At 43.8% G+C, this 25,111-nt stretch overlaps 1 protein-coding gene across 10 annotated transcripts in view; it reads left to right on the plus strand.

The window, feature by feature from the left end:
* Positions 1-22,439, plus strand: part of Zeb1 (zinc finger E-box binding homeobox 1) — a 168,460-nt gene extending 146,021 nt beyond the window's left edge. For 8 of the 10 annotated variants that reach the window (XM_075970745.1, XM_075970739.1, XM_075970738.1 and 5 more), the window contains 6 exons: positions 2,148-2,309; positions 6,842-7,044; positions 8,938-9,043; positions 13,934-15,738; positions 17,959-18,139; positions 19,976-22,439. In XM_075970745.1, coding sequence (XP_075826860.1) covers positions 2,148-2,309; positions 6,842-7,044; positions 8,938-9,043; positions 13,934-15,738; positions 17,959-18,139; positions 19,976-20,577 — 3,059 coding nt within the window. In that variant the 3' untranslated portion in view covers positions 20,578-22,439. The remainder of the gene's footprint in view (positions 1-2,147; positions 2,310-6,841; positions 7,045-8,937; positions 9,044-13,933; positions 15,739-17,958; positions 18,140-19,975) is intronic. The other 2 variants (XM_075970742.1, XM_075970740.1) reach the window with 1 other exon arrangement.
* The last annotated feature ends 2,672 nt before the right edge of the window (positions 22,440-25,111 follow it).

Genomic DNA, 25,111 nt, shown 5'->3' on the forward strand with positions numbered 1-25,111 from the left:
GAAGGTTCCTCTACAGAAGCTGTTCTCAGCCTTTAACACCGTTGTGACCCCCAACCTTAAAATCATTGCATTGCTACTTCACAACTGTAATTTTGCTATTGTTATTCATTGTAATTTAAATATTCTGTTTTCCAGTGGTCTTAGGCCACCCCTGGGATAGGGTCATTTCTCTGCCCCTACCCCAAACGGGTTGTGACCCACAAGTTGAGAACCACTGCCCTTGAGGCTCCTAAATGGACTTTGCTGTTCCTTCCTTTTAGTCTACAGGGTCTCTCAGGAACAGGAGGTGGAGTCAGGAGCCAGTAAACCTACAGTAGATCCTAGTGAATGTGGCTCTTAGGGAAGGGGAAGGATGGCAGTGGAGCTCTGGAGACATGACTCTTTGATACCAACATTAGGTCTACATTCATGGTTCAGGGCCAGCCAGGGCTACATAGCAAACCAAAAGAAACTTAGAGATTGCCTTCCATTTTGCTACACCCTTGATTAGGGAATAGCTGCAGACAGAAGCACTGTGCAAAGTACACTGTTTGCTCTTTCTACAGCTGACTTCCTTTTGCTGCTCATGCATTAAGAGAAGTATTGGCCAAGCCTCGTCTTCAGACAGTGGGACCCTCTACCCCAAACACCCTTCATTGCTCTAAGCATCCCATCACAAAGCTTCACAAATTTAAAGTGAAGATGTCAGCATAGGAGAAAACTTCATACTGAGCTTTTGTGTTAAATATTTGCTCCCTTTAATCTGTATTGATAGTTCCATAATTCTGACCTTGACAACCAACATCATGTTTGAGAATGGTCTTTGTCCCCTCTAGTCGCCTCCTGGCTAGCAATTAGGGATGCAATTCATGAAGACATCACAAGAAAATGTCACCCCCTTCCTCTATCTGTAGTTTTACATAGTTGGCTTCAGCTCTCAGCTTCCCACACTTGATGTCACATGCGTCACTCCTCACAGAACCCATGTAACCAGGGAGACCTGCTTTGCTTATGTGTCACTTTGGTAACTTTGTGCTTGGAGGGCGCCTTGTTAAAGCAATGGATGAGAAGGAACACGCCCTTCCCCCCCTTCCTATTAAGTGAGACCAAAGGATCCTATGAAAAGTTAAGCATGAAAAGAACCAGAAAGCAGAGATGACATTGAGGAACTGTAACCAGAAGTTTCTGGCTTACCTCTGCAAAGCATCCTCCTGCAGGATGACTGACTGTCTGATGGTGACCGACATGAGTGAAATCATACAATACAGGAGAAGCTAAGTTTGGTGTTAGTGACAACTGTAATTGTATCATTGCTTCTCAAGTCCTAGACAGGATCCATCCTAAGAAGATCCAGTCTTGCAGGGTCAGTCTTGGTCTACTAGGAAGGGGCACTTTACAGAACTAACCTGAAGTCTATATGAGGTCTAGCTTAAGAGCCTTGACTCTTGTGGACTCGTTAGTCACGCCATGGAGTAGATGATGCCCTCTGGAGCCATGGAGGAAACAGGGACGATGGAACAGCAGAGCTGTTTTAGGGGTATCAGGGCATCCTGGTCACCATTCCAAAGGGAACACATTCGGGTTCTCTTAAAACTTTTGAACTCAAGAAGAAGGTCCCCGCCATAATACCATGATTAAACTAAACACTTTTGGAGCAGAAGCCAAGAAGGAAAGCCTTGTTTAGAAAAGAACTTTTACTGATTTGATACCTTTGGCTCCTATTAGATGTCTAGCTACAGATGATTACTTAGTTGACTTTCTAGGTAATCACACAACTAAATTGAAAGGCTGGGGTATGTGGGAATGAGTCAGAGTCAAAGTAACTTTCATGGTAGGTAACCAAGGAGTGAACTTAGACAATAAGATATATTTTTGCCTGGTTTATCATTAAGTGAGAAATAGTTATCTCACACCCCACATTACTTTCTCTGAGTTGTGCTATTAGTGGGTAGAATGACGTTAGGCTCTGGAACTCAAAAGGGACTTTGAGAATTTCATATATTTATGGCACTTGAGACCTATAAAGCAAATACTGAATAGATTGCAAGAATAAGTAGAATACATTTTTAGCTTTCAGGTATGTTCTATCAAGATAAGTAAATTCTTAGAAAAACCTTAAAATAATTTTGTGGTAGAATAGATTTTTATAGAGAGTATGTTTCTTTCAGTAAAAGATGATGAGTGTGACTCAGATGCAGAAAATGAACAAAACCATGACCCTAATGTGGAAGAGTTCCTGCACCAACAAGACACGGCCATCATTTACCCTGAGGCGCCCGATGAGGACCAGCGGCAGGGCACACCAGAAGCCAGTGGTCAAGACGAAAATGGTGAGGACAGCTTAGCGCGCTGTTTTCTTTCTCAAGTTAAAGGGTTGTTATTTCTGTTACTCTATTGCAGGCACATATTTCTACTGAAGGGAACACTATGAGAACCAAAAAGTCATGAGTACTCAAGAGAATCAGTACAGCGTTGAGTTGTTGGCTGCTCTTGAATGCACACCAGGCGCTGACACGCTATCAGGCACTTCTTCAGTGCCTGTATCACCTCCCATTGAAATAGAAGCTGCTGGCAGAAGTGAGAAGGAATTTGACCTGTTCTGTCCTTTGATTTTTTTTGTTTGTTAATATTCTTTTAGCAAGTGAAATAGGGTGGTCCAGCTGAGAGCACCCAAACTGGAGCAGTAGTTCTCGGGGTGTGCTTTAGTCCACATCAGTATGGGTTCCTAGGGAGTAAAGGGGGGTGAAAGGACAATTCACAATATGTTCAGAACTCCTAGTCAGAGACAGGCTACCAATCTGCCCTTCCGAGAGTAATAACCAAATGCAAATCACATGTAAGTGTTCCTATAAGTGATGTGAAGTCATATTTGTACCAAGAATAGGAAGGGTCTTGCAATTTTCCAGGATTCATCAAGTGTTAATTTCTTAAATTCTTCTTCAGTTTTCTGGAGTTCTCCATTGAGTGGATAGATTTAGCTTAATATTCAAGCAATCAACTCTGAACTTTTTTGAGGAAATTGAGAAAAGATGTCATGAAAAAAGAAAACAGGGAGCCGAGACATAGCTCAGTTGGTAGATCACTTGCCTAGCATGCACCAAGCCTTGAGTTCAGTCCTTAGCATGAAATAAACCAAGTGTAGTGGCACACGCCTGTAATGCCACACTTAGGAGATAGAGGCAGGGAGATCAGAAATTCAGGGCCATCCTTAATTGCATAGTAAGCTGGAGGCCAACCTAAGCTACATGAGCCAATCTGAGCTACATGAGAGCTTATCTAAAAACAATGAAGAAAGAAAAAAATAGATGCTATAGTCAAGTGTAAAAACGTGTTTCTTTTGTTGAAACAAGAGTCAGCTGTATCTCTGTTAAATCACAATCAACTCTAAGAAAAGAGCAGAGCAAGAAGCAAGTGTGGTAGTGTACACATGGAACCCCAGCACAAGGGCAGCTGAGCTAAGGGTGTCATGAGCTCAGAGCCAGACTGTGTAAGATCCTGTCGGGGGAGGGTGTGATGAGAAGAAATGTATGCTTCAGTCTACAATGGACAGGATTTCCTGTAATGAAATCTGTGATAAAGGAGGTAAACGTAGGGTATTCAGAGACTGCTCCTCGACCTTGCTAAACAGGTATATTTGAAGAAGGTAAATGCCAGCTCAAGGGTCTCTGGGATTCATTTGAATAACTAGTGCTCTGTGCTCTGTTAGGGCACTCAGAGAACCCATGGTCCCTCTGCTTTCAATTCCTGACTGTTTGTTTCTAATATGTTTGCATTTCACTCCAAGATGCAGGAGGTTATAATAGAAATGAAAGAGAAACATAAAAAAAGTTAAACCTATTTCAATATATGTAAAACTTTTATATAACAAATAATTTGAAAAAAAGCCTCAGTGAAAGAAAAACACAAATATACAGATTCGTTCCATAAATAATAAATCAGCCTAGTATGTTCATCCTTATGAGCCTTGTTGTTGCTAGTAAACTGGGTAAAAGGTCACAGGTGGGGGCCTAACTACTCTGAATTAGTAAAGTATTTGAATTATAGAGTATGTATATAAACAGCCATATATATATATATATATATATATATATATATATATATATATATATGAACTATAGAGTATGTGTAGCCAATTGCTGCCAGGGAAACAGGCCACTTGTTCATCCCAGTCACCTGGCTAACTTAGTCCCAAAATAACCACACAGAAACCGTATAATTAAATCACTGCTTGGCCCATTAGCTCTAACTTCTTATCGGCTAACTCTTACATCTTAGTTTAACCCATTTGTATTAATCTGTGTATCACCATATGGCAGTGGCTTACCCACTAAGTTTTGGCAGCATGTCTTAACTCTGGCTGCAGATTCATGGCGTCTCTCTGACTCTGCTTTCTTCCTCCCAGAATTCAGTTCTGTCTTCTCCGCCTACCTAAGTTCTGCCCTATCAGGCCAAAGCAGTCTTTTTATTCGTTAACCAATACAAGCATCACACAGAGGGGATTCCCACACCAAGTATGTATATAAACCACTGTGATTTAATGAGAGCAGTGACCATGTCATACCAGAAGACAGCATTTGACAGCATGCCTTCTTGTCTGCACTGCGTACATTCCTCAGTCTTCCTCTCCACACTGTTCCATGCACTTCAGGAGGATTGATATTAATGTACTGTTTTGGGTTGAGCATGTAACAGCCACTTATTCTCAGCACTTTGACTGGTTGTGAGTCTCCACATTTACTGCTGCCTTCCACAAAAAGCAGCTTTTCCAGCAAAGGTTGAAACAGCACTAATTGGTGGTATAGGCCGAAATACTCAGAAGGCTGCTTGACAGCATGCCCATTTAGCAAAGTAGTGATGGTAGGTTCCCACCTGATAACCATGACCTCCCCAACCACAGGCTTTGACCAGATTATCAGTATTAGACATGACTTCCCTCCTGTGGATAAGGCCCCCCTTTGGTTATCCCCAAAGCAGCCATGCCACTATTTCTCCAGTGGGCACATTGTTTCAGGCCATTCAGTATTATAATATTTAGGTTCTCCTAGGGGGTGAGTTAATTGACGACAGCTTTCCCTCTCTGTGACCCCTCCATAGTAGCACCTTCCAGAACTATAATAGCTAGCTAGCTGCAGGAAGTTTCGCAGGAAGTTTGAGATTTTTCTGTATGTCCTGAAACCAAGGTGTGTGATGTCTTCAGGATTAGGGTTTTACCATCTAGTTCTATTGGGCAAACAAAAATAATGGCAATAACCTGTATTTGGGGCTCCTGAGGTCTCCCAGACCAATAATGCATCAACACCTAGCGCTATGGTTCATTTAATGTCCATGTTTTCTGAGGGATCATTGTCCACCTGTGCAGACTACCCCCATCCAGACTCCTTTTATAAATTATATTTTCCACAAGACTTTTTCATATATTCATAGTTTTGATTAACCCACCCTTGTTCCTTCATTCTATGATTCTTAAAACACATTCACATTTGCTTTTTATTGGTTTTGCTAGTGACCAAAAAGAATAAATCCATACCTCATGTTTAAGAGAATCCAGTACACTGGTTTAACAAAGTAACTTGCTATCCAAATAGCATGAGTAGCCCATGAACAGTTTGCTTACTAATTGTACAAATCATGAAGACAAACTGTAGCACATAATGAGTGTGCATAGCTCCCTGGCACTGGGGGAAGAGCAGTTTGGTTAATGGAACCATGGGACAGTGCCATGTCAGCAAACACCAAGTGCAGCAGATCTCACCTTTGGTGTTACCACTCCTAGAACCAGTCGGATTCACTGGGCATCCTGGCACGGGAGAAGTCCCAAAGTGCTGGTTTCCCATTGTCTGATGCAAAATAAAATATGGCTTTGTTCAAAAGAAGAGTCTGCATTAGAATGGTACCTAACTAAACTCTCTGGATGAAGTGGCCTTATTAGCTAGCAGCTAAAGATGCCATAGTGAAATTAGGGGCTCTGGTTATTTGATTTTTATTCATATATTTATAGATATTTCAACATACTTGTCTAGTCATTTAGAGTTCAGGTTTCAATCTCTCATATATAGAGTTGTCTTTAAGTAAGACATTTAGTTTATGGACTCGAACTCCAGTAAAGCAGTATGTGTGTATAATGAAGCATCTGAAGATTACAAACTACCTTAAGTTGTATATTTTCTATGAAGAATTTAAAATTGAAGAAAATAGAGAGTATATTTACAGTAAGGTGTCACTTATGAACTAATTTCTTAAAAAAATAAAATAGGAAACTGCTGAGAGTAGTAATAAACTGGTAATGTATTCCAATTTAGGATTCTCCATTGAAGTGCTCTGACTACTTCCCTGAGTCTGCATACCTTTTATGGTCTGAACTTAGTCATGTTACCACACCTGACTACCAGGCACCTTAGAAACTGCGCTACTTACTTGAGGCAGTAACTTAGGTGTCATTTTCAAATGAAAAACAGTTAGTGCTAAGTAAACAATGGAATTGTCATGGGCAGACTCTTCACAACAGCTCCCATACAGTGTGTGTGTATGTATGTGTGTGTGTGCTTACCAGTGTAACTCAATCCTAATTTTACTTGTTATTTCTTCAGTTAATCAAACACAAAAAAGGGAAAGAATTAGGGTTCTGAGACAGGGGATTTGAAAGCTGTGGTTGAATGCTAAGTTAATTATTTGCTTGCTGTGTAACTTTTAAGCAACTTAACCTGTATTTATTGTCATGCTTTCTCTCTCATAAATGGCAATGACTATGCATTGTTTGAGGGCAGATGCAGGGGGAGCAGCACTGCCGCTGTGTGGCCCGGGTTGGTGGTAGCTGACAATATTCCTTGGATACTTTAAGTTACAGTATCTCTTCCCATCACAGGAACACCAGACGCATTTTCCCAGTTGCTCACCTGCCCATATTGTGATAGAGGCTACAAGCGCTTTACCTCTTTGAAAGAACACATTAAGTATCGCCATGAGAAGAATGAAGACAACTTCAGCTGCTCCCTGTGCAGTTACACCTTTGCATACAGGACCCAGCTGGAACGCCACATGACGTCACATAAGTCAGGAAGAGAGCAAGTAAGTGAAAGGAGCAGGGCAGCCACCTCCCACACTCAGGGAGCTTTGGGAAAGGAGGCCTGTGGGTATGCGGAGGCTGCCTGTGCGCAGTCTTACAGAGAAGAGAGGGTGGTTAGTGAGTGTTCTTCTCAGGGAAGGGCCTTGCCATCCTAACTTGTTTTGTGTAAACCATAACAAGTATCCCTCCGAGTCTGAGAAACTCCAGGCTGTGTTCTATCAACATGTTTTGTGTAGGAAAATAAGTATTGGTCTTTAAACCACATGACTTCAGCACTGACCAAATCAAGGGGAGGCTGCAATTTTTTGATTTTTCCTGGAGGTAGTGACTATACTAAGTATAAAATACTACAGTTTGTCTGCAATAGTCAGGGAAGCTGCCTCCTCCATACAGTTTGAGAACTTTTAGCCTGAATACTCAACTTTGATGGCTTAGTCTAATTCTATCACCATGTATGTTTTCTAGAATTATAAACTGAGTGTTTTAACTATAAATTACACTTAAAAGTGTAGGCTTTATATTCAAGATTAAAATCAAAGGATCTTTAGTAATTGTTGTTTTTTTACAATGTCCTGGTTGGGAACTGTCAGCTACCAGCAAGCAAGCTACTACCCATTTGACATTAACTTCACAAGCCAAGTAACAGTGTAGCAGGATGCTGGGGCACAGATCTGAGTTTCAGCACATGTCCAGCTCCTTACATCATAGGATTGTGAACACAGACCTGCTGCATTTTGGAGAACTCTGTATAGGGGCCTTATAGAAGTCATTGTCCCACAGTCTTTGTGCCTTTGCTAACCTAATGGATAAGCTCTGTAAAAAAAAAAAAAGTCAACAGGAAAAGAAGAAACAGTCAACCTGTTTGCTCAGGACCTTGGCATCACTCACAAAATCTGATACTAAGAGGAGAGTGGTAGTGAGGCAGGAGAGGACCAGAGTCTGCAGCAGTCACCTAACAGAAAAGGCTGGGAGGAACCACTGAACGTGGGAGGCAGCAGAAGAAAAGGAAGGAGTTCCTGGGGAAATGACCACCTGCTCCTGGACCTTGCTGAGGAGGCTTCCCAGGGAGAGCACCGATAGCACCATACAGTGCTTTCTGTGGTAGAGACTGGTGCAGCTCTAGCATAGACGAGGCTTAGCAAAAAGCTGTCCGTGTGACTTTTGAAAGTAGACCCACTCTGCTGCAGCTGGGACCATATTGGCTCAGTGGTGAGGGCCCTGGCCAAAGAACAGGTAGACAGCAAAGCTGAAGCAAAACTATGAAAACAAACTCCTAGAGTCTGCAGCGCCGTGATGGCCACTTGTATGAGGATCTTCTGGTGGGTGTGAACTAAAAGGAGCTGTGGTGGGGCTTGGGGGCAGTGTGAGGAAGGACGGCTGAGAGGTCTGGGAGACCATTCAGCCTTTGAAATCAGATATGGCTAAGGGATGAGCATTTCCATGTCTTACGAGCTATGTGCTCCATACATTTCTCCATTTCTGTCATATGTCAGGCCCAGTAATGAGGACCTAAGAAGGAAGAGGACAAAGTCCTGGCATCAGGGAACACACACAACTGATATGAACCAAACTAAAATGAAAACAAAGTATTTTCAAAATCATCGGATTAAGGCAGGTTTTGGAAACATCAAACATAAGAGCTGTACCATCCTATTGAAATGGGCCTGGTACTCCAGGGAGGTTCTTATTCTACTGACAGGTCTCTCTTAAAACAACTTGCCAACTTTAATCTAGAGTGCAGACAAGACCATCCCTAGATCCTAATAAAACACAAACACTCTACATCTGGGAAATGTTCTGTATTTGTGACTGCTGTGACTTCAGGCCTGTGACAGACAACGAAATCATCAAACTCACCTGGGGTGTGAGATGTAAACACCAGTTCTTTCTTGCAGAGACACGTGACGCAGTCTGGGGGTAATCGTAAGTTCAAGTGCACTGAATGTGGAAAAGCTTTCAAATACAAACACCACCTAAAGGAGCACTTACGCATCCACAGTGGTGAGTATGTGCTTTCTTCCTGCATCCGTACTGCGTGACAGCTGTGTCAGAACAGGTTCCACAGGGGTAAGAACTACTTGCTACTTTTCACTTGAATGATATTTCATTAGTATCTAACCTCTAAAGTATATAATACAGCAAAAACCACTTTCCTATGTAAATGTAATATAAATGAAGATAGACTTTACATGAGAAAAGTAAAAAAGGAACTTAATAAAATTCATGGGAAGATAGTATGGATCCAGAGAGCTTAAATAGCATAAGTTAGAATTTATAAGAAATGTTAGCTAAACATGAAGTTTAGGGTTAAAATTTGGGTAAAATTGGGGTTAAAGAACAAAAATAAGATAAAACTTGATTAAGATTTATGCTGTGGTTTTATATTAGCATTTATCATCTCTCTTAATGGAACAAAGTTGAGATGCATAGCTTATTCCAGAGATCAAAACACTGGTCTCGAAGCAAGACATTGAAATTAATGGAGAAATCCTGCTTGGTGATCAAAGCCCTATCTCAGTCAGTGTCTTAGTTGGGGTTTCCATTGCTGTGAAGATGTACCATGATATCAGCAGCTTAGCTTGCAAGGAGTGAGGCTCACCTCCTACCATTTGGGTCTCAAAAATCAAACTTCAGCCCCCAGGCTTGGTGGGAAGGACTCACATCCACTACTCATCTCACTGGATCCATTTTCTTTAGATTTTACAAAATTACAGACAATAATGGATTGAAACAAAACCCCACCAAACTCAAGTTCTTCCCTCAGGTGTCTTGAAGAGCATCCACTGTTCAGTCACCCAATAACGAGCCACCTGCACCTCCTCAGAAAGCATCTGTCATGATCTTTCCTTAGTTGTTTTCTTTAGCTTTTAAAATTTGTTGAGGGTCAGAGTCCATAGTTGTATTTTCTAAAATGACCTGGATTGTTACTTTGTTCTCATCACCATAAAGCTTTAGCTGTGAGCCCTGGGCCGACCCGTGTGCACTAATGAACAGACCCGTGTGCACTAATGAACAGACCCGTGTGCACTAATGGGCGGACCCGTGTGCACTAATGAACAGACCCGTGTGCACTAATGAACAGACCCGTGTGCACTAATGAACAGACCCATGTGCACTAATGAACAGACCCATGTGCACTAATGGGCGGACCCGTGTGCACTAATGAACAGACCCGTGTGCACTAATGAACAGACCCGTGTGCAATAATGAACAGACCCGTGTGCACTAATGGGCGGACCCGTGTGCACTAATGGGCGGACCTGTGTGCACTAATGAACAGACCCGTGTGCACTAATGAACAGACCCGTGTGCACTAATGGGCGGACCTGTGTGCACTAATGAACAGACCCGTGTGCACTAATGAACACACCCATGTGCACTAATGAACAGACCTGTGTGCACTAATGAACAGACCCGTGTGCACTAATGGGCAGACCCATGTGCACTAATGGGCAGACCCATGTGCACTAATGAACAGACCTGTGTGCACTAATGAACAGACCCATGTGCACTAATGGGCAGACCCATGTGCACTAATGAACAGACCTGTGTGCACTAATGAACAGACCCATGTGCACTAATGGGCGGACCTGTGTGCACTAATGAACAGACCCGTGTGCACTAATGAACAGACCCGTGTGCACTAATGGGCGGACCTGTGTGCACTAATGAACAGACCCGTGTGCACTAATGAACACACCCATGTGCACTAATGAACAGACCTGTGTGCACTAATGAACAGACCCGTGTGCACTAATGGGCAGACCCATGTGCACTAATGGGCAGACCCATGTGCACTAATGAACAGACCTGTGTGCACTAATGAACAGACCCATGTGCACTAATGGGCAGACCCATGTGCACTAATGAACAGACCTGTGTGCACTAATGAACAGACCTGTGTGCACTAATGAACGGACCTGTGTGCACTAATGAACGGACCCGTGTGCACTAATGAACGGACCCGTGTGCACTAATGGGCAGACCCATGTGCACTAATGGGCAGACCCATGTGCACTAATGAACAGACCCGTGTGCACTAATGAACAGACCCGTGTGCACTAATGAACAGACCCATGTGCACTAATGAACGGACCCGTGTGCACTAATGAACAGACCCGTGTGCACTAATGAACAGACCCGTGTGCACTAATGAACAGACCCATGTGCACTAATGAACGGACCCGTGTGCACTAATGAACAGACCCATGTGCACTAATGAACGGACCCGTGTGCACTAATGAACGGACCCGTGTGCACTAATGAACGGACCCGTGTGCACTAATGAACGGACCCGTGTGCACTAATGGGCGGACCTGTGTGCACTAATGAACAGACCCGTGTGCACTAATGAACAGACCCATGTGCACTAATGAACGGACCTGTGTGCACTAATGGGCAGATTGCTATGTTAGGAGCTGAGCTGTGCCCATAAGACTCTGATGTCTCCACTCAGTTAAGACAAAAGCACTCGTGCTCAGGTACAAACCTCCCCACAGAGTACTGGCATATTCTTTCTGTGGGTTCAGTATTCTAGCCTGCAAACCCTCACGTAAGATGTGACCACCCCTCTCCTCACCCTTAAAACCCAGTCTGTAGCTCTGCTTTAGTAGTGCCACTTCCTGACAGAACTCCAGGCTGAACTGGCTGCAAACCATAACCACGGTAAACTGGGTCACGCTGTAAACATAAACAAAGATCTGAAGCTAGAAGCCAGAGTTCCAACATAGTAACTTTGGTTTAGAATAATTATTCTGTGTACCATGATGAAACATTCGGTTCTGACACTAACTTAGGTCTCAAATAACCCCATAAGATAGATTCTGTTACATCCCAGATTTTCTGATAAAGACAGATAGGTTCATACTGCTTAACTAACTTCTCCAAGATTGCTTGGCTAGTCGGTGACACAGCTGAGCCCTGTCAGCAGCACCCCAGCTCTGAGCCATGGCCTCCCCCACTCTAGTGTCACACATCTGTCTTCCTTCTCTTTAGTGGGGAGACACTGCTGTGACTCATTCAGTCTGTTATCAGGTCATTAGCAGTTGGACGGAGATGATCTCGAGCAGACCCTTGTCAAGCAGAGCGGCATTGGCACACGCCCTTTATCTCATGGCCACTGTACACTGCATCTGATAGTGTTCTCAGCGTTGAATCCTATTCCAAGCAGCCTGTTGGCAGAATTTTGATAAACTGAGGAGCATCCAGAGGTAGGATAGTAAGAGGGAAGGTTAAGAACCCTGCCCCGAGGAAGCTTGTGAAGGGTCCTGATTTCCTTAGCATACAGGAAGCTGAAGACAGCATATAGTGGATGAGAAGATCTGCTTGTTAAAGAAAAAAAAAACAGCCTTGTGTGTGGTATCAGAAGGGAGAGCAAGAAAAGGCCTGAGCCTGAGAACCAGCTGCTGGCCCAGCCCTCAGGCTATCCCTTGGTAAAATTGCTTTTTAAGTGAAACACTGCAGTTTGTAGGAAGCACGCTGGAAGTTCTGTTGTGTATCTCATGACCTTCATAGCAGCCCAGCAAGAGTATGTCTATCTGCTCACATGCCAAAGCACCGAGGTTTGGAAAGATTAAGGAAGCGGTGTATAATGGAGGCGGAATCTGAACCCATTCTGTGGGAAATAGCCTGGCTGTGCTCCCCGGGACTCCAGCAAGAGTCACCTGCCTTGTGCTAAACAGTTTAAGCAGAAACTGGTCAAATATCCAAACACACCCTATCGAAAGAGTTCTGGCTTCTTAGATCCCTTGAAATGCTAGTATCTGGTCCTTCAAATAAGCACATTGCTGAGAAGGCGGGTTCATGCTTCCTCGGCTTGTGGCCTTGACCCAGAGCACCGGCGGCAGCACCAACGGTGGCTGCGGTGGCACCAGCGGCAACGGCACTTAAAACTGACCTCTCAGTGCTCGCTACGACTCTGCTGTAACACTGGAGAGATCAGCACCATCGCATTTCCTAAGGAGCTGCAAGTCTCTCATGGTGTCCGAGTGTCCATGTGACCCATGCTCTGATAGACGGCTGGACAGCTAAGAGACTGTAACTGAGTTAAAAACACAGTTTTAAAATTAGGCTTGTGTGACAGTATTGCCTTTATCTCAGTACTTCTCAAAATTTCCTCCTAAAGTGTATCTGATGGCCGAGGAGAAAGAATGCCTTGTGTCCGTGTCCTGGAGACTCTAGGTAGCATTTCAAGGGAGGCCTCCACCAGCAGGGGCTTCTCTAACTTCACGCTGTTTTTCCTGCCAATTCACACAAATGTTGGAGTGAACCAAAGTTAATGTGTTTGAACATAAACACAAAGTTTTACCATACCCACTAACATGAGAAATGAAGCTGCTGTCGTGGGCTGCACTCCCCACAAGAGCCTGTTCTCTGGGTGTGGGGAGGAGTCAGTGGTTACAAATGCTTCTATTAAGGTTTCCTCCCCATAATGGGAAGATTTTTCCAATGGAGCCGCAGGACATGGGAATTTTTATCAATCAAGGACATGCATGCTTGTTAAGTCTGAAAGGAGATTACATTTATTTTTCTTTCCTCTAACATTAATTTCTTGTACAGATGCTTGAGTGGAGTTTTAACATTACACAGATTGATGAAATGGGATAAGGAAGTTACTCAGCAGAGTAGACTGTTTCCTTTTGATATTTGAGCATTATTGAACGTTACAAAGCATGGCTGGAATGCCGTGCACATGTTAAGAAGGGTTCCTGCTTGGCTAGCACACTGTTCAGAGGAAGGTTCTATTTACATGTTTTCAACATTTCTGTAGGTTTTGAACTTGAAATAATGCTGTAAATAATGTTATGGGCACACAGAAGAGTCTTGCTATGTTTTACTGTAGGGCAGGGTGGGAATGTGATGACTCAGTAATGGGTCTGTTTTGTTGTTTAGGAGAGAAGCCATATGAATGCCCAAACTGCAAGAAACGGTTTTCTCACTCGGGTTCCTACAGCTCACACATAAGCAGTAAGAAGTGTATTAGCTTGATGCCTGTGAATGGGAGGCCCAGATCAGGACTCAAGACGTCACAGTGTTCCTCACCATCTCTTTCGGCATCACCAGGCAGTCCCACGCGCCCACAGATACGGCAGAAGATAGAGAATAAGCCCCTTCAAGAACCGCTTTCTGTAAACCAAATCAAAACTGAACCTGTGGATTATGAGTTCAAACCCATAGTGGTTGCTTCAGGAATTAACTGTTCAACCCCTTTACAAAATGGGGTTTTTAGCGGTGGTGGCCAATTGCAGGCAACCAGTTCTCCTCAGGGTGTGGTGCAAGCTGTTGTTCTGCCAACAGTTGGTTTGGTATCTCCCATAAGTATCAATTTAAGTGACATTCAGAATGTACTTAAAGTGGCAGTAGATGGTAATGTAATTCGGCAAGTTTTGGAGAATAATCAAGCCAGTCTTGCATCCAAAGAGCAAGAAGCAGTCCATGCTTCGTCCATCCAACAGGGCGGCCACTCTGTTATCTCTGCCATCAGTCTTCCTGTGGTTGATCAAGACGGGACAACCAAAATTATCATCAACTATAGTCTTGAGCAGCCTAGCCAACTTCAGGTTGTTCCTCAGAATTTAAAGAAAGAAAACCCAGTCCCTACAAACAGCTGCAAAAGTGAGAAGTTCCCAGAAGACCTCACTGTGAAGGCAGAGAAGGACAAAGGCTGTGATGGGGCTGTAGATGCTAGCACTTGCCTTCTGTGTGACGATTGCCCAGGAGACCTCCATGCACTTCCAGAACTAAAGCACTATGACCCAGAACACCCTGCCCAGCCTCCAGCCCCCGCCCCAGAGGCCGAGAAGCCAGAGTCCTCTGCTTCGTCAGCCAGAGATGGCGATTTGTCTCCCAGTCAGCCACCTTTAAAGAACCTCCTGTCACTATTAAAAGCCTACTATGCTCTGAACGCGCAGCCAAGCGCAGAAGAGCTCTCAAAGATTGCCGATTCTGTGAACCTACCACTGGATGTGGTTAAAAAGTGGTTTGAAAAGATGCAAGCTGGACAGATTCCAGGGCAGTCTCCTGAACCTCCTTCCCCAGAAACGGGCACGGTAAACATCCCTGCAAAGGGTGATGAGCAGCCTCAACCTGCAGATGGAAGTGAGCCCCAGGAAGACAGCACAAGTGGACAGAGCCCACTCAAGATGACTAGCTCCCAGGCTTTACCAGGAGGATCAGCCATTAATGGTTCCAGAAGTTGCACATCATCCCCATCCCCTCTGAACCTCTCCTCGGCCAGGAACCTGCAGGGTTACTCTTGCGTGGCAGACGGTGCCCAGGAGGAGCCTCAAGTAGAACCTCTTGATCTCTCACTACCAAAGCAACAGGGAGAGTTACTGGAAAGGTCGACTATCAGTAGTGTTTACCAGAACAGTGTTTATTCTGTCCAGGAAGAACCCTTGAACTTGTCTTGTGCAAAAAAGGAGCCACAAAAGGACAACTGTGTTACAGACTCAGAACCAGTTGTAAATGTAATCCCACCAAGTGCCAACCCCATAAATATTGCTATTCCTACAGTCACTGCCCAGTTACCCACAATCGTGGCCATTGCTGACCAGAACAGTGTTCCCTGCTTGCGTGCACTCGCTGCCAACAAGCAGACTATTCTGATTCCCCAGGTGGCTTATACGTACTCAACTACAGTCAGCCCTGCAATGCAGGAGCCACCCATGAAGGTAATCCAGCCAAATGGAAACCAGGTTAGTAAAGGACTAGCTAACTATTTATAGTAAAGACATCTTCATCCACTGCAGTGTCAACCAGATTGCTCCAACTTTCATATTTAAAAGGAACTTAACCAATTTGCTTTCTTTGTGTGTCCGAATATGCCTTCCTTTGCTTATTAGTCTGAGGTGTGAAAGTGATTTCTCCTATGAAAAATAGTGTAAAAACTTCAGCTGGAGACACACTTGACCTCAAAAGAATGAAAGAAAAGTTGTAATACTCATTAATTAAGTTTCTGGTTTTCTAGTTGAATTCTCAAATTGATAAGTTTTTACTTTTTTTATGATCATTAGTAAACAATCATGTTCCTGTCCACCATAAAACCCCAGGAAAGCCTCTCTAGTGAGTTGCATGCCAACACCTTTGTTAAGAGGCTTTGGTTAAGCAGAGGATGCTGGAAGCTTATTAGCTCACGCATCCGTGGGCTGTGAATTGACTGTTCAGTCACAGTTACTGGTGAGGTGTGGCTGTGGGCCTTGTGTGCATTCCTTTTCCCTTAGATGGGTTTGCTTTGCTTGCTTTGGTTTGGTTTGGGGTAGAACTCTACTGTGTAGCTGTATGTTTCTCAAACTCTGTCCAGAATTTTCTCATGTCACCAGCCTTAATGTCATCACTTTTTCATCAGTGTTTATAATTGAATCAAATACCAGAGGTGGCTGCTTGAGCTTTATTGCAAGTACAGATGCAGTTACTTCCGCAACCTGCTCAGATGTGCCTTGCTGCCCTCCGTGTCCCTTCAATACTTCCACCTATGGGCTACCTAGAACTAGCAACCCTTGAAGAAAACATAACCAAGGACACTAGATTTCTGGTGTCTAAAAAGCAGGAGAGAGAGAGAGAGAGAGAGAGAGAGAGAGAGAGAGAGAGAGAGAGAGAGAGAGGGAGGGAGGGAGAGAGAGAGAGAGAGAGAGAGAGAGAGAAATGTATACTACTGTATATACAGGTGTATCTACATGGGTATGCATGTAGAGGCCAGAGATTGACAATGACAGTCTTTCTCAGTTACTCTTATTTTTTTGAGACAGGGTCTCTCATTGAACCTGGAGTCTACTATTTTGTCTAGACCGGCAGGCAGTGCATCTCCACTATCTACTTGTCTGCACACACTCACATATACCCCAGTTACACATGAGTGTCACACATGTGCTCGGATTCTGACCTCAAATCCTTACGCTTGCATAGCAAGCATCTTCTCTACTTAAGCCGTCTCACAGCCCTTTTTGAACCATGTTGAATTTAAAGAAAGCAGAGCTTTTACTATTTCAAGTGACCATCTATGTCAGAGAGCTGTAAAGTGGAGCCACTTCTGCCCTGGCGGCTGCAGTGGCAGGCAAATCAGTGGGTTTAGAGGCAGAACTCTGGGAGGCTCTAGGAAAAATAACAAGCTCTCAGCTTACCTAAGTCTGCAACAGGCTCTGCAAGATTATTCCTTGAGAAAAGTGCCTTCCATGAACTATCTAAGGGGCTGCGTTGTGCTTTGTTCCTTCTGTAAGAATTCTAAGGGTTCCTTTTGATAGGCAGATACTCCTACTTAAAATTCACAGACCCTCTCACACTGCTCCTGCTCATTCCAGAGAAAGTGTGGACTAAAGCAAACCTGTCTTTGTCAGACCAAGGCAGCTGGTGCGAAGACCTCCCGAATGGAGGCACAGTTTAAAGACATTTTCTAAACACTGTGTCTTAATATTTACTTAGTGAAGCCCAGAATTTTTATGAAAAGTATGGCAAATGATGAAGTTGTAAATGAACGATGAATTAGACAGCTCCGTGATTAACCTTTCTGCAAAACTACTGTGAAATCATAGCTTCCAGGACCGAGTGAATGTGGCTGCTTCTGGTGCCCTCTCTGCCCCTAGGAGCCTATGTGCAGTGTCATTGCAGCGTCTCATTCCTGGGTCAGGGTTTCAGAAACAACCCCCTAACTTGAAGCTTCTCTCCCGTGCATTGTCCTTTATTTATTTATGGACAAGGTGGGGCTTCACATCCACCACTCCCACATGAAAGTCAGAGGGCAGCTTGTAGACGGCAGTTCTCTCCTTCCCCCAGTGGATCCCAGGGGTCCAGCTTGGGTCGTCAACCTTGGTGTCCAGTGCCTTAGCAGAGCTGTCTCACTGACTTTGTTTCTTGTGTGTCTTTTAATTTGAAACTTAATCTTATTTCTCTCTCTCTCTTTTTTTTCATTTTTGCCCCCTTAGGATGAAAGGCAAGACACTAGCTCAGAAGGAGTCTCCACCGTGGAGGACCAGAACGACTCTGACTCTACGCCACCCAAAAAGAAGACTCGGAAGACAGAGAACGGGATGTATGCATGTGACCTGTGTGACAAGATATTTCAGAAGAGCAGCTCACTGTTGAGACACAAATATGAGCACACAGGTATGTCAGTGGACCCAAGCACAAGGTTCTAAAAGTGCCTGTGATCTGCTGCACAGAAAGAACACAGGAGCAACATGTGACCTTCTCAGAATCTACAGGAAGTAGTGTGTAGGCCTCTCCTTCATTCCTACAGTATCACAGCATTCGTTCTGTGTGTTCACAGTGTGGGGACAGTGGGCTGAGTGACAGGAAGCAGATGTGAAGAGCATCCTCCATCCTGGCTCGGGGCTCAGCTCCAGCTCACCTGAGGTTTTAAAATGAAAGACCTTTGCTGTTTTAGATAAAACTGCTGCATAAGAAGCTGAACTTGATTATAAGATTCCCTTCAACTCTGAGATTCTGTAATTCTCCACAAAATACACAGCCCTAGGCTTAACGCACACCTGACAAACATTGTCTCCCAGACAAACACGGCTCCACTCAGCTCTGTAATGCCTGTGAGCCAAGAATGCACTTTTCATTGTTAGTGATTAAAAAAGATAAAAGGTAAAAATCAAAACCCAGCATCCTTGCTGATGTTTCACTCCTCCCAGTCGCCCCCACTTGCCTGTTGCCCAAGGCTGCTTCTCTGCTCTGGCCAGTGATAACTTTCAGTCAAAGGCCAGCCAATCCCAAGATGCTTCACTAAAGAACTTTTACCAAAAACTGCCAAGCTAGCCTTCCTGGTTCCCTCTCTCCAAAGCCACACTGGTCATTTTCAGCACAAGTGTCTCTGCAGACTGAGAAATCCAATCGGAAGTATGTGTGGATTCCTGTGACCCAAGAACCCCCTCCATGGCTGACCTTGCTTTCAGAAAGCTCACAAATTCTGATAGTTTAGCACCAGACTCCTAGCTGATAAGAACTGCACAGCCAACCAGTTTCTCTCCAACAAGAAGCATCGCTGCATGATGGACTGGTTTAATCTCAAACTCTAATCCCCAGCCTCTATTCCCTGGCCCTTCTCAGCCATTTTAGCTGCAGTGGCCTCTCATGTCCTGTCAGCTGTATTGGCCCACTCCCTCTAGTGAGAAGAAACACAGACACGTTCTCGTTCTTTTTCCATCTGTATGTTGCAGGTGGCACGCTGGCAGTTTTTGGAGTTAAAGGCAGCACCAGGTAGGGAACCTGGGCCTCAACAAGGCCTTTGAGAACAGCCCTCTGGCTGTTTTCACCGAGAGGATGAGAAAATCCCCTTCTGTAAAAAGAGATAATATTAGCAAATACCAAAATTAAAATTACATCCTCTCTGTAAGAAGAGATATCAGAGTCATTTCTGCACTGTGGAGGCCTGACTTTCTATGATGCTGGAGTTAATAATAGCCAGTCCCAGTGCCTCAGCTGTCGCTGCCTCTGTCTGCAGTGTTGTTCAAGCCTGCACCCACCCATCAGGAGCAAGATTGCCCTTCTTGGGACCAAAGCAATCTTAGATATGATAATTTCCAAAGATTTTAGTACATAAACTATATTTCTGTGAATTTGGTCATAAGTAAAGAGATATATGAGACATTAAAATACAATTGGAAACAGGGATTTCCTGCCTCCTGTGCCTACTGCCCATGGCTCACGAGAGCCTCACTCCTAAGCTGTCTGCCTTGGGGTCCTGATGCGCGTACGTTTGGCATTTCAGCCTTATGTACTTCGCACTGAACTCATCCGCAAAGTACAGTGTGTATAGCCTTGAATTTTTCACATATAAAAGATAAACCATAGTATTATAAATATAGTTGGGGACCTGTTAGTTTCTTAAGCATGAAACTGTAACCGTCTGCTTTCACCTAAATGTTTCTTAATGTCCATAAGCTCTTTATTCCTTATGCCACTGTTTTGTTTCATATCTGTGTTCTTACTTTGCAGGTAAAAGACCTCATGAGTGTGGAATCTGTAAAAAGGCATTTAAACACAAACATCATCTGATTGAACACATGCGATTACACTCTGGAGAAAAGCCCTATCAATGTGACAAGTGTGGAAAGCGCTTCTCACACTCGGGATCTTACTCTCAGCACATGAATCACCGCTACTCCTACTGCAAGAGAGAGGCCGAGGAAAGAGACAGCACGGAGCAGGAGCAGGAAGAGGCTGGGCCAGAAGTCCTGATGAATGAGCATGTGGGTGTGCGGGCATCTCCCTCACAGGCTGACTCGGATGAGAGAGAAAGTTTGACAAGGGAGGAGGATGAAGACAGTGAGAAGGAGGAAGACGAGGAGGAGGATAAAGAGATGGAAGAACTGCAGGAAGAAAAGGAATGTGAAAACCCACAGGGGGAGGAGGAGGAGGAGGAGGAAGAGGAAGAAGAGGAGGAGGAAGAGGAAGAGGTGAATGAAGTCGCGCATGAGGTAGCAACCGAGACTGATGTTGCAGTGGAGGACAGAGCTGCTCCGCAGGCAGGCAGCTTAGAGCAGAAGGCAGGTGAGGGCAGCGAGCAACTGTCAGAAGAGAAGACAAATGAGGCCTAGGAGTTCTAGAAGGAAATTCTACTTGGTAATAAAATTTGCTCTATATTACCCACGCTTTTCATGGAAACACAGCCCCTGTGCTGTGGTTCCTGCTCACTACTGTGTAATGTCAGAACTGAGAAAAAAAAAAAACAAAAAAAAATACAAAAAAAAAAAAATCCGGGTGTGCCTGAACCTCAGACCTAGTAATTTTTCATGCAGTTTTCAAAGTTAGGAACAAGTTTGTAACATGAAGCAGATTAGAAAACTTTAATGACTCAGAAAACAGAGGTTTCTTAGCAGGTTATAGGAAGCTGGATGGGCATCTGGCATGGCTATCAGTATTATCACTCTTACGTTGGTTCATTCTTAAGCTGTACAATGGGAGAAATTTTATAATTTTTTTATTGGTAAACATATGCTAAATCCGCTTCAGTATTTTATTATGTTTTTTTTTAAAATGTGAGAACTTCTGCACTACAGAATTCCCTTCACAGAGCAGTAGAAAGCAGTTCCGTGCTGACTGCCTGTTACCAAGTCAGTCAGGAGGTAGGACCTCTGCGTTAGACGCCATGTTGTCATTTAACATGCATTGCTAGCCTTAAGGAAGCAGCCGAGAGAGGAACTGAAGTTTCTTACTCATGTGATTTTAAGTGGAGTTCAAAGGTTGTCGTTGAGTTCTGACTGCAGGGACGAACAGTGTTTATGTGGCAAGGACGGCAGAGTCGGCAGAATCAGTGTTGGTGATTGTGTTTGCGCACGTGGTAGCGACTATGAAGGATTTATAGGAAGCGTTGTGTCTCCTTTGGCCTTAAGCCAGACCTGTGTGCTGTGAGTGCCATTCTCAGTGTTCCGAGGCTCGAGCTGCCTTCACTCAGTGTGTGGCCTACAATAACTAGCATTTGTTGATTTGTTTGATGTTTTAAAATTCCCAAATAAAACTCAAAACCACTGACTCTGTCAGAGAAACTGAAGCACTGGGACATTTCATAATTTGGTTCTCAGTATTCATTTTACGTTAATTGACTTTCAGAAATCTCTACAGAAACAAAAGGGAAATCCTCTAAACTACTTAATCCATGTACTTCGTGTCAGACATGGATAAGCCATTGGTATTTGGCTCACAACCGTTTCCAAATGTTAGTTATTACGGACCCAGTTGATGAACAACATGAGCTGATTTTTACCTATCAGTATTACTTTATTTCTTTTAGTTTATAGATCTGTGCAGCATTTTTGTACTGTACATCTTCAAGCCTGGCAGTATTAATACCCTTCTTACTGACACGTACCTTTAGTTTTAGAAAACTTTTATATTTATGTGTCTTATTTTTATATTTCTTTATTTATTACACAGTGTAGTGTATAATACTGTAGTTTGTATTAATACAATAATATATTTTAGTATGAAATTTTGGAAAGTTGATAAGATTTAAAGTAGAGATGCAATTGGTTCTCGTGCATTGCAATTTGATTTAACAGTGTTCTGTTAACGTTTGTACTTGCCTTGGGCTGTAGAGCAGAGTTTAAATGGGAATGTATTAGTTTTACAACTACAATCAAGTCATTCTCCCTTTACCCAGTTTTTAATATGAAACTCTTACACTTTGAAACTCACTGTGTGACTCATAGCATGACGCTCTGCAGTTCTTCTGTTAAGAGTTAACCCAGCCATATCTCATTCCCTTAGCAAGCCAAATTAGAACTGCCTTCTGTAAACAGTGTTGGGAACAATGTTTAACATGTTGTGCCAATTTGTTCCTGTATCCATGTATGTAAGCTACCAATCCGACTCTTCCTTTAAGTTCCTTATTACACCATGGTCATTTTCTAGTTTTTTACCAGACTCCCCAGCTCACAATAAAATGCATCAACAAGCCTGACCCGCTGTCATTCTTTGGATCATTGTCGAGATTTTCTGGGGAAAATTGTCTATGAAAAGGCATCACATCATACAGTGTTAGTCGTCTTGAGCTGAGTTTGTTGGCACTAAGTAGTTTAGACTTTTCCTGTGGGGAAATGGCCCTGGGGAAGCCCTCCACAGAGGTTGCCTCTCTTCTGAAACCCTCCACCCACGGCCCAGGGGGCCTCACCCTTAGGGTGCTGTGGGGATGTCTGCGTTTCGATGTGTGTTGCTTGCATTCTGGTGCTGTTTGTGCCCTCTCTTCAGCTCCTATCCTGTCACTGATGTCCCTTCCCTCTGTCACGGTCACCCCTCACTGGCCCACCGCCCAGCAGACGCCTCTCACTACAGCAGATATCCATTGAATGAGCACAGAAGCTTCGGTTTGAAGACCCTAGCTACGCTCACTGTTTGTCTTCTAATCTGAGAATCCGTATGGTAAATGATTCCCACAATTTGCCAGTGGTCTTATTTGAGTTATTAGGCACTCCGCATAGGAGATGTAACAAATTACTTTTCAGCTGCTCTGTTATGCTGTGTGGAGAGCTTATTTCTAGGTGTATCTCTGGTGCTCAGTTTCATCGTACATGGTACAGGCTTTGGAAGTTGAGGGTGGGACTACCTCAAATTTGTTAGCCCCAATACTGAGAGTCACTTCCCGTGTCAGAGCTGCACACTCCTTAGTGCTCCCCATCTTCCTGTGCCAGGGTCCTACTTCCCCTATGTCTTTTGTCATCAGGCTGCCTGATTTCCTCCATCCCTAACACCAAACACCCCATAGACAAATGTACCCTAAAAGGGCATTGTAATACTAAGCTGCCATTCCTAGGGGCGTCAACTAGTTATGAAGGTAAAGCTTGGCGAGCCTGGTGCCCCACCCATTAGCTAGTGGCCCAGGAGGAAATCGTAGGCGTGGTCAAGGGCAGTTCTTCCCACTGGTCCCCCACAGCGTGAAAAGCAGCACCCACGCCCTCATACATCTGCTCGCTGCCTGAGCATGCAGGCCTGTCTGGATGGGTTCTCCTGGCCACATAGAAACTTAGAGCCAGCCCTAGATGAGAGGAACAGACAGTGTCCTGGAGAGCAGTGCGCAGGAGACAGAGGGGTTTTCTCAGTCTGGATGCAAACTTAAAAGGCGGCCTTGAGGGAAGTACTGTGGAAGTAGTCAAGCTGACAGAGAAACATAATGGATTGCACCTAAGATCAATGGAAGCTATATTAGGACAATTCTGTATTAAATCTGTCTCTGGCAGAATATCAGACCTACAGAAGCACCTCTGCTCAGAAAAGAAAAATTCAGCCAGAACACATTTACCCCAACAATTCCTGGGCCATTTATGAAAAACAAATTATAGGGTATAACAGAACTCTCATATTTGAAGGTTCCCCTAAATACTCAGTGGGTAAAAAGCACTTGCCAACAATGCCTGATGACCTGACTTCCATCCCCAGAACCCACAGTGGAAGAAGAAAAGAAAAATGACTCTTAATGTTGTCCTCTGACCACATGTATGCCATGCATGCAGGCACGTATGCACGCACACGCGCACACACACACACACCATATAAATGTTTAAACTATAAATCAGTAATAGATACATTTTTAAGATCTCCCAAAGTATTACAAAGCCAAACATGTTCCTGATTGAAAAAATGGTTCTCAAATGATGGTGTCTTATGTCAAAACTTGAGACATGAGGTTAAAGTGATATATGCAGGAAAATGCACGACATTAAATATCGGCAATGGGAAAGAAGAAGGACTCATCTAAATCCCCACCTCAAACCACGAAAGTGAAAGTGCAAACAAAGCCGGAGCAAAAGCAATGACATAGAAAGCCGTGTAAATCAAGTCAGCCTTTGAAAAAGATAGTTTTCTAGCCATACAGGTCAGGGAAGGCAGAAGAGACATAAATTGCCAATCTTAAAAAAGAAATGAGGCCATCTCAGACCCTACAGCTTAGGTAAGAGACACATTTCTTAGAAGGCCCTAATTACCAGAACTCATTCATCAACCCAAATGGTAAAGAAATTAAATTGATAGCTAAAAAGCCTTCCTCAAAAGAAATTCAGCCCAGATGGTGCCACTGTTGAATTCTTTCATACATTTAAGAAACTTCTAATAATTCTGACAAGGCCACCTCCTTCCTCACTTGCATGGGAAGCTCAGATTAACCAGCAATGGTGTTTCAATACAAGAGCTACAGACTTAAGTTCTAAAAAACAAAAAGATCCAAAGGCCTAACTGGATATTAGAAAGCTACTTTAAACACCTTATCAAACGGAAAAATGTATTGTGATTAAGTGGGATTTGCCCTAGAACTTCAAGATTCGTGGATCATCCAGAAGTCACGTAGTGTAACTCCCATTAGCTGCAGGATGAAGTCTAATTACCTTAGTAGGAGTAGGAGAAACAGTGAAAAAAAAACACCGTGTCAGAAGTTACAGCAGTATAGAAATAGGAATTGGCATCTTCAAAACCTTCACAAGTAAAACACTCAGTGTGGAAGACCCACACCTTCTGAATGGGAGCAAGACCAGAGCGCCATTCTCGTGCTCCCTAACCTCAAGGATGGCTACGTCCTTTACATGCAGACTGCAGCAACTTGTTTCTCACAGGCAGCTAATTGTCTTCACAGGAAATAGGATCTGC

The sequence above is a fragment of the Microtus pennsylvanicus genome, chromosome 4 (genome assembly GCF_037038515.1).
Source record: "Microtus pennsylvanicus isolate mMicPen1 chromosome 4, mMicPen1.hap1, whole genome shotgun sequence".
NCBI lineage: Eukaryota > Metazoa > Chordata > Mammalia > Rodentia > Cricetidae > Microtus > Microtus pennsylvanicus.